This window comes from Myiozetetes cayanensis, unplaced genomic scaffold (assembly GCF_022539395.1).
Source record: "Myiozetetes cayanensis isolate MyiCay16 unplaced genomic scaffold, myiCay2020 scf3, whole genome shotgun sequence".
Taxonomy (NCBI): domain Eukaryota; kingdom Metazoa; phylum Chordata; class Aves; order Passeriformes; family Tyrannidae; genus Myiozetetes; species Myiozetetes cayanensis.
In genome coordinates this window covers 22134755-22152438 of record NW_026087521.1, presented here as the reverse complement: position 1 = coordinate 22152438, position 17684 = coordinate 22134755, and the positions used below count along the sequence as shown (strand labels likewise).

At 37.6% G+C, this 17684-nt stretch overlaps 1 protein-coding gene across 2 annotated transcripts in view; it reads right to left on the bottom strand.

The window, feature by feature from the left end:
- The window catches only part of CADPS2 (calcium dependent secretion activator 2), a 299634-nt gene that overhangs the window by 181037 nt on the left and 100913 nt on the right, over window positions 1–17684 (bottom strand). For both annotated transcript variants that reach the window (XM_050324387.1, XM_050324385.1), the window contains exon 3: window positions 17158–17490. In XM_050324387.1, the coding sequence (XP_050180344.1) occupies window positions 17158–17490 (333 nt within the window). The remainder of the gene's footprint in view (window positions 1–17157; window positions 17491–17684) is intronic.

Below are 17684 nucleotides of genomic sequence, written 5' to 3'. Positions count from 1 at the left end.
TGTTTTTTTGTTTGTTTGTTTTTTTTTTTAATCAAACATTGGATGGACTCTATGGCAGTTTCCAAAATAATCAAAGCTGAGACTTTTATATGGCCTTTCCTTACATTCAAGATTTGAAAACAAATAAGTTCAGTTTTGAGAGTTTCAGCACTGGTTGAAATGTTTCCCACAACTCATTTTATTCAGGGACTTCCAATACCAAACCCCCAAGCAAAACCTAAACTAAGACTTGAAAATAAACAGGAAAGGAAGCACATGCAGTATTCAAGCTAATCACAATGTATGCAATGGGAATAGCTAAAAATTTTTATTAAATCCACTCCACTCAGTACATATACATAGGTCAAACTTTCACTACACTCGGCCAACAGTTTAAAGGGTAAGACATTTGAAGAATTATATACACACCACCATCTATTAATGAGAAAATCTCTAGCAAGAAAGAGTTTATTTAATACTGTAATCTGCAAATGTACAAGCAGCTTCTGTCAATGACTGCTTCCCTATCAATCATCTTTCAGATTTGACTGCTATTAATCTTTTGGAGAAAGTGTAAGTTAAAAACCTTTTATTAACAGCAAACTTGATTAACTTTGCCAGGCAACCTCAGCCAATATGTTATGTCCCAAATGGCAGAGAATCATCCAATCTTTACAAAGAGCTTCATAGGGTTGTTCAAATATAACATGTATCTTATACTTAGTATTACCATTACTGAAGAAAATTGAAAAATAAATTAACAGTTCAAAATTTATCCTAGACCAAATTAAAACGTAGTCTTCAATATTTTATTACATATTTTCACCTACAGACTAACTCATATTCTATGAACAGGACACTTGGAAAATTAACACAAATGTCCTTACACAGTTAAGAATGAGGTTTTTGTTGGTATATTTGGATTTGAACAGGCCCCAGCACCATTTTTATCCACATGAGCTGAGGAGAGAGTAGGGCTTCCCAATCAGGATTTTCACTAATTTACATACATGATCCTTCACACAACAAAATCATATTTTTGCCCTGCATCAATTTCCCAAATAAAACATTCCTTTCCTTTTACTTTATACCCCTGAAATTAATAGAACTGAAGTTAAAATCGGTGTTCTGATAACCTAAATTCCAAGAGTTGTTTCTCATCTTAAACAAATCTTGACAAGTGGTATGTAAACACAATAAACAGAATTCAATAATGCACACAAATCACCTTTGTGCCCTAGGTATTTGGATGGTAACATTTGAAGAAAGTCTGCAAAGTCCTCATATTTACAAAAGAAATCACTATCTCCATATTGACTCTGCTATTAGTTTTTCCTCTGACTTAAGGTAACAATAAAAGTTGAATCTTTATTTGGTTCACTGAAGCCATTAATTATGCAATGTAGGGTTTCAGTGAAAAAGATACTCTGACCTAGATATAGGTATTTTAAATATTTATTTATTCACAGTAATCTGTTTAGGCAACAAGGAGAGAAAAATCAGACAGCATGTACTTAGACACTTAATGCTTTGTCTTTAGCTAGCATTTCTGTAAGTATTACAGACTCTTTACACAGTCCTGGAATCATTGCATTACTTGGACATTACTACCAGCAGATTCTGAAAGGGGGGGAAAAAACCCAAATAAAAACAAATTTAAAAAATAAAATTCCAACATTAAACTCCCCCGAATTATATTTTATTTGCTACTTAAATGGCTTTTCAGTTCATGTTCATTTTACTGTCCCAAGCTTGTCCATAAATGCTGTAATCATGGCACTCTTCTGAATGTCTCCTCAGTAAAGGGAATAAAGATGTAGCAATTTTATGAACTGTATAAACATGGATATATATATACATACACATACTGATTGGAATATTTATGAAGAACAGTTTCACATCCTTTTCTGAAACAGGCTCTTCATTCTTGCTTAGTCTCCTTGAACTTTCACTTCAAGTTTTTGTAGCAGAGGCTCTATTCTATAAAACTGAGAGCCAATACTGCAAACCATGCCTGCTCCAGTTCTAGTTTTAGCTGTAGCCCACATTGTCTTCATAACTCAGCTACAATTCCCTTGTTACACAAACTGTTGAACTACTCAAACAAATACAAAAGAAATCTATTGGAAATTTAAGTATCCCTCTAGTTATACATATCTAAGGTCCACTGTGGACAGTGAAAATAGTGTACACACAACCCTTTGCATAATTCTTGCTCATCTGCTGTCAAAAAGTGGGTCATATCCCACAGCATTTATTTTGACACATGCTTAGAAGTAAAACGGTTATTGATTTCCTGAGCACTATATCTGTGCACTTTCCACTATGTGGAAAGTCTCTTAGAACGCTTCCATGAATGCTGCCTCCGTACAATCCTAAACATCCACTGGACTGACTATGTGACCAACACGTCTGTCCTTGAACAGGCAGCAGTCACGAGCATTGAGGCCATGCTGCTGAGAACACAGCTGCATTGGGCAGGGCACGTCTCCAGGATGCAGGACTACCGCCTCCCTAAGATCGTGCTCTATGGGGAACTTGCCACTGGTTGTCGCAAGAGAGGAGCCCCAAAGAGGAGATACAAGGACTGCCTGAAACAATCCCTCAGCCTTGGCCATATTGATCACCACCATTGGTCTACCCTGGCCTCCAATCGGGAGGCCTGGAGACAGACACACCATCTATAACGCTGCTGCTGCTTTTGAGAACACATCGCAGGATCACTCTCGAGGAGAAAAGACAACGCAGAAAGAATCGCGTCTCATCGATATCACTTGGGGAGTCTTTCTGCTGTGCCTTGTCTATCTCGCATTGGCCTTTTTAGCCATCAGCGCATTTGTAGCAAGCGTGGGTAGAGCCCTTCTCAAATCTTCGTTCGCAAAGCCTAGCCATGATGATGATATTTGTGCACTTTCCACTATGTAAGCCATTAAGATTTAAATAATAAAATTAAAAGTAATTAAATTCCTTTATCCTATTTCATAAATTGTTCAAAATAAAAGGTCCATTAAGAATCTATTTAAGGTCAATGCAAGCCAAGAACCTCAGCTTTCCTAAGGAAACAATGGGTAGAGATGCAATAAAGCCTGCATAAAACAAGACAGATTATTTGTTTTAAAGCTTAAAAGCCTTTGCAGACTCTTGAAAGAAACTGAAACTAGGGAACTAGAGGAACATCTAGTTTAGAGATGCCATTCCACTTCTATAAATCAGCTTATAAGAATTAAAAACTCCCACATTATAAATCATGCTTTATTCTAAATTTCTCACTTTACAAACTACTTTTTTTTTCATTTTTTATTGCTATTCTTCAAGTAATAAAATATGCTAATAATACATAATTACTATTTCATCCCTCAAATTTTAAAGGAAATACCTTTCTTTTGTCTCTCTGGATTATACCTTGCAGGTAACAGATTTTAGAAACACCCCATTAGATCAGACAAAAAGTCCATTCAGACCAGAACTGTGGGTGTGACAGTGACAGTAGAGGAGGTTATTTGGGTAAAATGCTGAGGCAAAGTGAACATCTCTAATGATAGTTGTGGAGCATGAGGAAGTGTGTGGGATGTTAGAAGGTATACCCAGGCCAAGTCCTATTAATATCAAATTATGGACCTATTCTGCAGGAATATGTCCAAACACTTTTGAACCTACTGTAGCTGTCTGACCTCATCATTACCCATGACAAATGGTTCTGGAAGTTCTACAAAAGCCATATACAAAAGCATTGCATCCATTTTCAATGTCATAGAGACTTCCCTGAGTGTCATAGTTTCTAGTGGTGTGGCATTTATTGAGTGAAGGTACACATTCACCTTGGTCATTACTTTCTTTATTTTGTAAACCTCAACCATACTCCTTCCCATCAACCTTCTCATGTCCAGACTGAAGAGCTGCAGCCCTTTCAGTCCCTGTGCCAAAGGCCACTGTTCCATGATTTTGAATGCTACCCTCTAGCCCTCACTGACCTCCCCTACATTTCTCAGAGGGGGAGACCAAAGCTGCACATAATGCTCAATGTATGGTCATAAGAAGGCTATATACAGCAGGAAAGCAATGCTACTGTTGTATACAGAACTAATTATTTCACCGGAGCGAACTCAAAGTGTCTGTCTGAGCTGTAATTGCCCATGCTCAGTTCAGCATACTGCAGATGTGCACTGGTTTATTTCTCCTCTGATGTATTACCTTACATTTAGCCACATTACAGCTACATTACATCACATCTGTCACACTCCTGCCCATGCAGTTTTGCAAGGTCTTCCTGGAGTTTCCCGTAACTTGAGCAACATTAGAGTAGCCATAACAGTTTCATATTGTCATTCATATAAATCAGAAATTTCCCCTTACACTGTCTTCTCCAGGATATATATGCTGAATAAACATGCAACATTTCTGAACAGAGTGAAACAGACAGAAACAACACTTAAACTCTCTTGGAACCAATCAAAAGGAAAACAAAAGAAACTTTTCCCCAAAACCTCCTTCAAAAATAGCAAGACTGCATTGTAAAAATACCACTATCTGCACTTGGATAACAACAGAATTTTTCATTCAGAAAAAAGTGTCACGGGTTGAGGAGGAGTCAGACCACTGGATGTTTAGCCAAGTTTTTAAACAGCAAGCATTACCATTAAACTGCAAAATTAGGTGTGATTAGAATCAAATTAGGATTCAAATTAGTGAATCAGTAGTGGATTGTAGAGGAGAAAAAAGATGTTAGAACAGGTCAGAAGTGTCAGTGCAAACAATGGAATTTTCTGCCTCTTGCTGTTTTGGCACTTGCAATGACTGCACAGACCAATTGGCAAAATCCAGGTCCTGACCTGTTGGAGTTGGTTTTATATCTGTAAAGGGCATAATCATGGTCGTTAAAACAACATGTATTATAAGTGATTTTTAGGTGTGATATTAACGACGAGCTGCAGCTGCAAGTATCACCATGTAGCAAGTGGTTGCCATGGACGTCGAGCCCAAAAGCGAGTGTCAGCTACTATTGGACAATTCGTGGAGCCACAGCAGCTCGACCAATCCCTGTTATTCCCTGTTGTTATGTTACCCCTGCATACATATGTATGTTCTCCCTATGTTTATGCATTACCCTATACCCAATCCTAGTTGGAGGATTAGCATGCTCCTCCCATTCTCCTCCCACATTCCTGAACCTTCCTCCCCAATCCCTATAAAACCCCTCCATTTTTTAATAAAGTGGATTCAGCCTCATTGTTACCCTTACACTGAGCTAGCAGGTTGTCGTTTACTTTCTCTTTTAACACCGACACTGACCTTCTTACTTGTTGAAACTACGATGTTTGACTACCTCTGCCGGACAGGATGAAAATCAAGGAAAGCATATCGTGAAGACAGAAGGAAGGAGAATAATTGTAGGTTCTTACTATTTATAGATTTAATCACTATAAATTTTAAGAATATGTTCCACAGATTAATCCAGGACATGGATGCAAAGCATCAATTTTTATTAACAGAAATAGAAAAATCCAGATCTGTAGTATGTCATCCTGTAAACACATTTTATCTAACTGTATCTAGGTTTTCACACCTGCTTACTGGAGTTCAGGGATACCATCAAGACAGACTCCTCACACTCATCACAGCACTGTGGTCCACGCTGTAAAGGTCAAACTCTTCAGTTGTTGCTAATACGAAAATGCCTTCCACCCCAACTTTGCCATCCCAAAATTATGAATACCCCACACAAAACAGCTTAACCTTTACTTTTTTCTTTTTTTCACCCAAGCCTTTGTCTTGCTATTTGTATGGATGTTCTTCCTACAGCTAGGCAGGGCAAAAAGCTTCACAGCTATTCATAGAGCCTATTGAACCATCCAAACAAACTATCTTTTAACTCAGAAATTTAGGGTCCCTAGGTAATCAATGGAGAGACAGAGAAGCCTCTAGAGTTATTTAAAGCACTTGAGCAGTTATCTGTACGCCTACCATGAGTACTGTGGAAGTCCCACTGGTAATCTCTGGTGAGTAAGATGATCAAAGAAATGGGCGTTCTTATTCTCTCTCTCACCTTCCCCCAGACCCTGCTGAAATAGATACTGGCTGTCACCTTCAGTACAAGGTGGTTTCAGATTCTGCCTAGGGAATACCCTCCCACACCCACCCTAAGCAGGAAGTGATGGGCCTTAAATGAGTTATGACTCATGTCCTGATCCTCCTCAGAAAAAGTATTCCACCCTCCTCGTCTCCCACCACCTGCATAAAGATTACCATATCGAAGACAACCAAAAAATTAGCTTAAAACTTTGTTGGTATGTGCATAATAATGTCCTAATGCATAATAATGGCTCACAGTGTTTTCTATTTTCTTAAAGTTATCTTTGTTTCAGAGGGAAATCCCCTCTTCTTTTACTTACCCTCCTCACTCTCCAAAATTACCATGCAGAAGGTTTTCTTGCTTTATTAATCACTGATAAGATTGTCTTTGGAGTGTTGAAACCAAAGGGGATACATGAAATTAGAGGAATAAATGTTAATGAGCATTGCATTAAGTAAGCAAAAGCACCTTGAATGCCACGTCAATATTTTTTCCAAATAATTAAATGTGGCTGACTTAACTAGACAGAATTCAGGCTGACAGCTTTTTCTAAATATGATATGGAGAAGCTATAAGATAACAGAAATGGAATCTCCTATGCTCCCTTTCTGTTCAATTCTATCACATCAGCTCGAGAATGCTCTGTATTGCCATCTGTTTCCAGAAGTCAGTGATATAAATGCTGTGTAGATACCTATCCACAAATATAAAAACCCTAAATAGTTCAGTAAGGATTGAAAAATAGATTTAATCCAGAGGTTCACGTATAAGAAGGCAAGCCTCATCTATAGATTTGTGTTGCACTGTGAAAATTTGACTTCTTTATTTATAAGGGTTCTAATCTATGGAGCAAGGTCCAAAAGAAAACAGTTCGTGTCTCTTCAGTCTAACAACTTAGTTTAAAATTCTCTATGTTAGGTTATCAGTCCTATCCACAAATATGTCTGTGCTTTCTTGTCAAGTCGGATGTGTCACTCTGGGCCATCTTTGTTGTCAGAGTCTTACAGTCACCTTGGATCTCCTCAAGGTCATGTCACTGATGCAGTGACAAACATCAAGGGGCAGTAGGTGGAAGGCTAGAAGGGCTTCAGGAATCTCTCTGCAACATCACAGATCCAGGTAGAACATAGTATAGAGGTCACACATCACAGGCTAGAGAAGCAAGTATAAAGGTCTGGTCAGCAGATGTGTGCTTTTGTCCTAGACAGGGTGGAGTCAAGAGACAACACCTTTCACTTCTCATTTTCCTGGTCCCACTCCCATGATCTGAAGTGTCCAACATGCACTCTTCCCACAAGAACAACTACAGAGAGGTACGGATCCTTTTCCTGCTGCTAGAAGTTACAAGCTTCCAGCTTCTATCCTCCCAGAAACATGGAAACTGCTGACAGTAATCAGGAGTGAAAACTAGTTACAGAAAGTCTGCTATCCACCTGTAAAACAAAACAGTTGCTCCAGTATGGTAAAACTGGAATACTGTTCAGACAAGGAGGGATAGGTGTTTCAGGCAAGATCCTTCTATCTTCAACATCCTGAGAAAAGACACAGTATGGGGAAAACCTGTGCCAGATTGATTGCAACATGGTTTATAGAGCTACTAGGAATAAAACAAAGCTTCTCCAGAAATTGTGTATACCTTTGGAGGCTCTCTCAGGCATGGCTCAGTGCTATTTTCCCTCATTTATGGGCAGTCCTAGTGTTCCAACATTAAAAAAAGTTGTCACTGCATGATCAGTTAGGAAAGCAGTTTATTCATAGGTGACAGAGGGAGTGACTCTTCTCTTACTTCATTTGCAAAGGGATATTTCTCCTACCATAGACCCGGAGTGATTACCATACAACAGCTCCTTTCAACATCAGCTAGAAGTCAACATTTCTACTAAATACGTAGTCTCAATTTTACTTCAGGTTTCTCCTATTTATACTGAAATGTCTGGAAGTTAATTTATTTATCGGTTATCTCAAGAAACATATTACCATAGAGAATACAAAGTACAGATGAATCCTATTCTTACTCTCCTTTTACTTCTACCTAGTAGGCTGTAAATTTTGAGAGGGTTAAAATTATTTTTCTTATCTCTATACCTCTTACTGATCAAAAAAAGGTCATTTCCATTGGCCTGAGAATTTTTCATGCCTGTAGTGGAAAACTAAAATGTGGGAAACCAAACAGATGTTCAGCCTAGAAAGCCTATAATCTATCTACATATAGAAGACGTAGAGAGAGACAAACACACACTTCCTTGTAAACACTTAAGAGGTCTGAAATGATGAACATCTAATCACAGACAGCCTCAGTACTGACACCAGACTGAATCTGAGCAGTTATCCTCAAGACTTGTAATATAGAGTATGAGAATAAATGAAAGGCCAGGGAGCATGATGGGATTATTCTGTTGAAAATCAATCCTTTCTTTGGGTGAGAGGGTATCTGGGGTAGACAGCCTGGAAGCTTAGAGATTGAGAGATTAGATCCTAGAGATGAGGGCAGCCTTGGCAGAGGAGACAGCCGAAAAGGTGACCTGAGAATTTCTCATTTTTAGGACAGCCACAAAAATACCTGCCTACAGGATGAAAAAAAATACACACAAATTATAGCTTATTCAAAGAGAGCTGCAGACTTCTCAGCTATTTTATATAAATAATTACTCTGGTATGGGATAGTCTATCCTGTATTATGTATTTATATTTAAAATATCACAGAATCACAGAATAGTTAGGTTTGGAAGGGACCTCTGGAGATCTTGTTGTCCAACACCCCTGCCAAGGTAGGGCTAAATCTAGAGCATCCAAGTGGAACCTCCTTGGACAGCCTCTTCCAAGGCTCTGCCACCCTCAATGTAGAGGTGGTCTTCCTCATATCGAGGTGGAAGTTCTAATGTTTTAGTTTATGGCCAAAATATATATCTATCATATATATATATAGAGAGAGAGAGAGACAGACAGACAGACATAAAGAGACCTTGTCCTGCCAGCCAATTGCAAAGAAACTTCCTCTCATGAAGGAAGAGCTAAGTGGGTTCTCCCTTAAAAATTTCAAAAATGGAGGGAAGAAGCAGATAAGCTTCAGAACAAGAAATCCAGTACCAGTGAGCAAGAGGGATACAGAAACATAGGGTCATTCTTTTCCTGTGGCTTTTTTTCCCAGGAGCAGCCTCACACTGGCTGCTGAAGACATCTCAGGATGAAAAATGGTGCAGAGGAACAAGTGATTGCTATAAGCAAAACTGCTTTACTTTGAATTGATGAAGACGAAATATATAATACTACCATGTCTTAAGAAGAACAGATGACAAGTTCATGCTAAGGGTCATTAACTTATTCAGCTTTCTCACAGGCATTCATTCAAATCCACATATAAGCTAGTAATAAGACACATTAATAAACTTAATCATCAGTCTGAAAATGTGGCTGTAAAAATTATTTGTTTTGTATTCATCTACCTGAAGACACAGAATCTCTCCTTAAAAAAACAAAGCATTAAAAAAAAATTAATAATACAACAGCCTTTGGCAGAAAAGTTTTACTTTTATAGCTTAATAACAAAGTAGACAAATTTTATCCTCAGCTGGTAATATTAAACATGATGAGTCAAATGCACTGGTGCTTATAATATAAACGCAAGTTAAATGCCGGATATATTTGGCTTTGAGTGTTCAGGCAGCTTAATTCCCTTGGATCTAGAACTGAAGAGAATGTCAAAACACCATTAATTACTTCATTAAAACTCCAAAAGATTATTTAGGGAAAGAAATACAGGGAAGATAAAAAATAGATGAAGCTTAAAAGGATCTCCTTTAACAAAGCCCAAAACAACTTCCTTATTTCTTTGCGCTACGACAGCCATTCTGCTGCTGTTCCTGCACTCACGGAATGCCAAAGACAGTCTTAGAAAACAAAACAGATTGAAAGAACAATCTGCAGTCAAAATCCCAATGTCTATGATTTCCATCCTCAGGGGAGTTGTAAGAGCAGAGGAGACGGGCAATTCTCAGCTTCGCTCTGCTGATTCCTAGTCAAGCCTGGCTTACCTCTTGTGACAAGAAAGGTGATCCACAGGAGAACAGGGCTATGAGGATGCTAACTTAGTCAATGCACGTAAATGCACTAGTCTACGAGTGCTGATAATCTCACAGTCTACTAAAGACCCTACATGTCCAACTCCTTTACTCAGTTGCAAAACAAAGCACAAAATCAGAAACCACAAATGCACAAAGAGCTCTGTGATAGCAAACATCTGTGTGTGAGATTAGCTCAGTTGGTTAGAGTATGGTGCTTATAACACTGAGGTTGTGGGTTTGATCCCTGTATGGACCAATCATTTAAGAGTTGGACTTGATGAACCTTTTGGGTCCCTTCCAACTCCGAATATTCTGAGTAATTCTGTAAATTTTGTCTTAAAAGTAATTAAAAATGTAACACTATCCTTCAGAGCTTTTTCTTAATAGTTATACTATGAATATTTTGAATATTTTCATGGTCTTCAGATGACCCACTTGTTTTCCTTTTAAAGGCAGATGTCAAAGTCAGTTTTCCTCATCCAATAACCAAATAGTAAGGATGCTGCAATATCTCAAGTACTGAAAATGCATTAATGTTGGCAATACACCATTCCTCCCTGGTATTTCCTCAGTATTCCTTTAACTATAAACAAAAAGTATTTAATTATAGAGCTTGTAAAGCTTTTAAACATTGTTCAGAGTCAGATATTTTAACACGGTAAAAAGGTAACTTGCTTCTCTGAGGATGTTTTAATATTCTTTCCATCACTCTTCTATCATTAGAGTAAAGAGAACAAATCAACACCCTTTGGGGCAATAAGAGACTTTTTTCCAAAGTAACTCTGTTATTATAGAAAAAACATTCGTTTACAGGCTAAAATTCTCTCCTCCCAGGCTACTTAAATACCATTAGTGCATGCTAACAGAATTGAAGCACTTCCAGTTACAAGACCTTCTTTTTCATCAGAAGTCATGTTATTAAGTTGAAAATCCAAACTGATCTGACAACCACTGTTCATCTTAGTTCTGGATATCTCACAATCTCATTGCAGAAGTAATCTTAGGGGGAATATTTGTAAGGTTGCAGCACTGTTTCCCAAAGCATTGAAACTTTTCTCTTGAGTACGACCCTACTTAAACCTCTCGAATGGAGGTAAAAGACCAATGAAGCATGTCAAGAAAAATAAAAAAAAAAAAAAAAAAAAAAAGATAACTCTTGAAATAACGAGCTAACCATTGAAATAACTTCATATTAAACTCCTATGTGCATGTAATCAAGAGTGATATCTCCTGAAGAAGAGACAACATTTAAAGTCCTATAAGAAATGTCAACTTATTTCTCCATTGAAATATTAGGTTTTAATAAGTCTGCTCTAGTTCAAGAACAGGTAGTGGCAGATCCCCTTGAAGAACAGGGTGAAATCAATCAGAAAGCAGACGTCTTTTGTGGGAGAAGGGCATGGAAGAACATATATTCAGGTATTCACAGGTACTAGAAGCTAAAAGTAGATGTACGAACAAGCCTGAACCGTGGACATTTGAATGTTTCTGCCATCAAAGGCATGAAACATTTCTCGAGTTGACAGACACATAGAACAATTTTAAAGGACTAACCTGTTCTGTAAGGAAGGAAATCATTATTGCCCCATGATAATGAACAGAAACTTTTTAGGCTCACATTTATCATATAAAAATACAGTCAGCACCTGAATACTGACCGTAACTCCACAGCCTTCCACAGTCCTACAAAATTATTGCTTTTCTTCTCCACAGAGATTGCTCACACCACTGCAGTCCCTTCTGCCCACCGAGAGCCCAGACAGTTTCTCCCCTCACTCCTGCCCTGCCTGCTGTCCACTCTGCAGTGTCTGCAAAATTGGCTTTTATTCTGAGAGTAAAAACCTCCCCCACACTGGTGGTGTGCATCAGCTGCTACCTAGCAGTAAAATCTTAGCAGGTAAGGCCTGAAAGTAGCAGATCTCCTGTATAAAGCATGTGATCAGCACAAGGGTTTGATTTTTGGTTTTGTTTTTGTTTTTCCCTTTTATATTAAAAAAAAAAAAAGGCAATAGGAATATCTCGGGCCAGGTACATCAGTGGATGTTTTAGCTAACACCTGATGCTACCTTTAAAACACAACAGTGGACCTTACCAACATTTTTCACAGGTTATTTTGTTGTATAAGGTATAATATTTTGTGAAATAAGTAATGACAGTCATTGGTGACCACTGGAAATACACTGGCTTAACTGAAGCCCTGGTCACATTATAACATCTCAAGAAGTAAGTATCTTTTCATGTGACTAAAAAAGACTCAGATATACATACTGCATGGAAGTACATGTTCTAGAATATGCAGACCAAATAATTTTTCTTTCTGTGCCATGCCTCAACCTAATTAATGAATCTGCTTAAGTTTTGGTCTATATACTAAAAGGGAATCTTAGTACTTGTTTAATTACTACAAGAAAAAGATCATCAACACTACACTGAAACATTTTGCACAAAGAAGTCATCATTCTTTGTGCTTCATAAACTCAAATTTGTCCCTATAACTTATACAGAGTATGAAAGTTTCTAAGGAAAGTATCCAGAAGTATGGGAAAGTCTGTGATCTGTGAAATAACTGCACTACTTTTCATTATTTTACCACGGAAAGGATCAGAACTAAAACCTTAAAAAAGTCATGAAGGTCTTGTTGCAAATTAAACTGCCCATTAACTGGACTTCAGTAAAGTACTGGGTAAAAGACTCCAATTGTATTGAGTACCATAAGTAGATTTCAGTTCAGGAGAAATTCTTCACAGAAACTATTCTCGGAATTAAAAATTTTAAAAAAATTATTACAAAAGATTCAATATAATCCATTTTTCTTAATATTAGAAGCTTACACAAAGAGTTACATCTTGCAAAAGCTAAAGATAATAAAGGATGTGAACCAGATACAACACAAGGATTTTAAACAGAGAATTACATCTTGCAGTAAAATACCATATAAAGATATTTTCAAAAGAATTAGTTTGTGGTTGATTCCCAAAAAGTCAACATTAGAAGATTTAGTAAATAATTCTTCTTAGAAAATGCGACATCATATTTAAAATTATTTATTACTTGTCAAAAAAGAGAATGTGACTTGCAAAACTTTTTTCATATGAAAATCAGTATTGTTCTCTTCTCCTGCCACCCAAGAAAGGGGTTTAGATCAGCCAAAAAAGTCAACCTTATAAAGGTACTTTCAAAATAAAATAAACTCTTGTGTGGAGTTATGATTTTCCTGGTATAGAAATTCTGGTACTGGTGAAGTGGTGTAATAAAAGTGTATGACCACACATCAGTTTGAGTTTGACTTTCATTTTGACTTTCTGCAAAGTTATCCTCTACATCAGTGAATAATTAAAAAAAAAAAAAAAGGAGAGAAGAGAGAAAAAAGGTTATATCATGTTTGATGTTATAAATCAAAGAAATTGTAACAACAGTTTGGCCAGGCATCTCAAACACAAGTCAAGGAGCTCATTAACTCCCAGATAACTGGTAATCATTTCTTTATCATAAAATACAGCTCAAGGCAGTACAGTGTAAATAAAAATCAGGTGAAAGTTCTAGGACTTACAAAACTGAACCTTTTCATCCCAAAGAGATGTGGGTGGTTGGCAGCAGTCACTGGCCTTTCTCTAAATTGATCATAGAAGAAGTCTTCAACATTCTAATGAGAACATCCTGTTTAACGTTCATTGCCTAAGGACAAGCTTAGGCATTTAGTGGATGTTAAAAGATTGTGACAAAAAGTTATTCTTCAAAGAAAGCTGCAAAAAATTCTCATAGCTATGTGGACTATGTTTGATAGTGTCAGAGAGTTGCTCAATTACTATCACTTTATTTTGGTTAAGTTATTGTGCTGGTCAAATGAACACTGCTATCAAACAAAGGATGGAGACTGGCAACTACTGTGGACCCACAGGAAGCCCCACCCTAACGAAATTGTCTGATGGGCTGCTGCAAGATACCAGTGGTGTATGAGCTGAAGGGAATGCTCCATTTAGAACAGGTTGGCAACAGAGGCTGCTGAAATCCAATAAAAAGTTTCCAAATGCAGAAAAGTCAGAAGGATGAGGCTGGCAGACAATACTTCCTACTGTTACATAGAACTCTTGTCTGCTTAGCAGGCCTGTAGGTGCAGGATAACTTACTGTTATAATCAACATTGTAAGACATTTTTCTGTTTCCTATTTGCAATTTTGTATTTGGAAGATACAAAAAAAAAGGGTGAAAGAAAAAGACAGTCTTCTGCAGTAATTCTAACTGTACAGATTTGCTGATAAGGGCAGCTGTTTCTTAGCAAAATATACAGAACTTCATACATCTGATTCTCTTCTAGAAGCACAGGCTAGAAGCCAAGGTAATCAAAACCTCTATCAAAAATACAATTTTAACATCTGTTTGGACTCGGACTTATCTCGCTTCTCCCAGACACTACTGATTATCATTATCTGCAAGTCTCTAGTATTCTAAGCAGCAGCGGCAAAGGGAAATTAAAGTGAGCATTTTCATACAAACACAAACAGAGGCTTCTAGGGCAGAATTAATACTACTGGTGCTGATGGAAATTCGAGTCTATCTTCCTCTAATCTTCTATGAATACACTGTCAATAGAAAGAAAGGTACAGCCTAACCTAAAATATTTATTAAAACTATAATGACAAATAAGGGATTTTGCCGAAGGAGAAAAGGCACTACATTATCAGAGAGACTTGCTGCTGTCTGCACTGCACTTCCTGGGAAGGCAAGGAATGACTGTTGTTTTTTTTCTCTGCAACAAACTTCTCTTCATACCTTTGGTTAATTACATGCTTGACTGGACCACAGGAACAGGATATGAAAAGTGTGTTTGGTGGCAACTCTGCTAAAGCAGAAACTTTCTACTCCAACAAAGTAACCTCATCCTTGCCTCAGAAAACTAAAATCCTCAGAAAGCTAGAACCCTGAACAAGAGTATATCCTTGAAACCTTTCCCTCTCCATTCTTTCCAGCTTGAAATACACAGGTGCTCCTGTATCTGCTCCCAAAGAAGTAAATCTCTCTTTCTTCCAATCCTGTAATACTTAATGAATCTGGGGTAAACCCCGTGTACTTCAGAGACCTGTGGGGGAGATTTTACCACTTTCAGTGCTCAAAAGCAGAAAGATCAAGAGAAGTGGCTTCTCTTAATCCCATTGAGGCATCTTTGTACATGTCAGGGTGGTCAGTCTTTCTCCCTTCTTACCTACAGTGAGATTATTTTCTGTTTAATATTCAATTAAAAAAATAAGAAAACCATTCTATGCTCACAATTCTACCATGTTAGAAGAAAAAACGAGCCACTGGGATGTTTCAGTCTCTCCATAAGTTATGGACTCATCAACATTTCTACAATTAAGAAACAAAATAAAGAAGCCTTCAAGTATACAGATACAACAAGCTAGTGGACTGTATCATCAGAACCACATCTATACTAAGGGAACAATTTTCTTGTTTAATTGTTCAAAGCTCTACAGTCACACTTTTTTGTATTCCTCTAGACCAATGCAGACTAACAGCAGATTTTGACCACTCACAGTGACATATAAAGCAAGATTTAGCAATCGTCAGACAACAGAGGAGAGAGAAATCCATACAGACTTTCTACTAAAAGTAACAGGTTATTCACTTCTGGGAAAAAAATAGTGATTTTTTCATGTTTTCAGGTATTACAACAGGTTGCCCAGAAATTTTGTACCATCTGTCTTCATTCTTAGAACTTTTGAGACCTGTCTAGTAAAGCCCTTAGTAACCTAATCTGTCCTCACAGCTGACCTTGCTTTGAGCAGGAGGCTGGACTGAATGAGGTCCTATCCAAACTGAACCATCCCATGCCTCTGTGTTCTATTGCATATAAATCCCTCCCACAGATAAGTAGGATTATTACCACAGATGTCAGTGCTTCTTAATCTTGTTACCAACCTGCATATCCCAGAGGTTAGCTTCATGATTTACATGTATGTGAATTAACAAGCAAAAAGAAAAAGAGGGGGCATACAGGAAAAAAAGAAGGAATACTTGCTGTCTCTCACTGATCATAACTTGATGCAGAATAGGACACTCTCTCGTTACAAAAGCTGGATCTCTGACCCTGAGAAGTGTTAAACACCACAGATGTTTCAAATGCACAACAGTTACATGATTTCATGCCACACTAAACCATAAATGAAGTAGACAACAAAGTCCCAAGATTCCTCGTTTGTTCCTGTATTAAAATGGCCAATAACTACAAGTCAATCTTTAGCATAGTATATGAAAAACAGCTTTACTGTAACCTGGTTCACCATTTTCTAGACAGTGCAGAAAGCTGTGTGAGCTCAGTTTAAATGCTACATCCACGTTGGCTGGTTGTGAGACTTACAAAAATTTCTTCAGGTTTTTCCTCCTAAGTAACTGCTAATTTACACTTGCATCACTGTGAAGACTGGCTAATAAAATATTTTTACATACCAATTACAGTACTGATTAGTGAGAGATTATACATATAAATCTAAATATGACTGTTGAATAGACTGTCTTGGCCTCAGTAATTTACGGGAAACATCACTTATCCAACAAAACAACAAAGTAAAAATGTGCAAATTAGCTTGATAGAGAGTGTTTGAAATGGAGTACATTTAGTTCTAACATGTGAACCTTCTAAGCACTGGATGGCCAAGCATCCTGAATCACCTGTCACCTATTTATGGCAGAAAATTTCCTTTAAAGATGTATACACATGCTCAGAAATGTATGTACATGCATATGTAATTTATATGAGGGTATGCAGGTGTACAAACCACAGAATATTCTTCAGAATCACCCAAATCACTGGAGCTGTCACACTATGAAAGGTGTCAGGAGATCTTGTAGCATAAGTACCATATACTCTGGCATACCCTTTTTCCAAGTGCTCAGCAGTGACCAAACCATTGAGAGATTCCCTTTCTTAGCAGTCTCATCTCCTTGAACTGTGGAGATGTACCTAAAATTGAAGGATTCTACATGCAGGGATCTGATGGCAGGGGGGAGATATTCTGGACACAACAGAACTGAATGACACCAAATACTTACTTGACAGGCATTATAAATCAACTGGTGTTCCAATTTTTTGATCCCTAGAATCTGCTGAAACATTTCATAAAGCTGTTCCTTGCTCAGAATCAGCTCTGATACAGCACTTAAGGCCATTCTATTTGGCTGTTTGCAAAAGTCCTCTTCTCCCCTGTATATGGCATCATACTTGGCTAGCCAAGAACTTAACACTGTCTCTTTGCTTAATCCATCGATTTCCGGCAAACTTCGGACTCTCTTTTCTATGTTTTTCTTAAAAACATCTCTGAAGTCACTCGCAGAACATCCTCCACTGTGGACCATTCTTGCAACCCGATCACTCTTGAGAAAAACCTTTTAAAATAAAAGAGAAAGAAAAAAGAAACAGAAAAAGTTAGGCATGGACACAAACACAAAGCAATTCCTTTATAAGGGATTACAAACTAATATTTTGCTTCTATGCAAGATGGCTTTATATGAAAGAGTTATACAGACCAAGTTTGCTATGTTTTTCACAAAGAAAGAAGTGACAATGTTGAAAAAGTAAG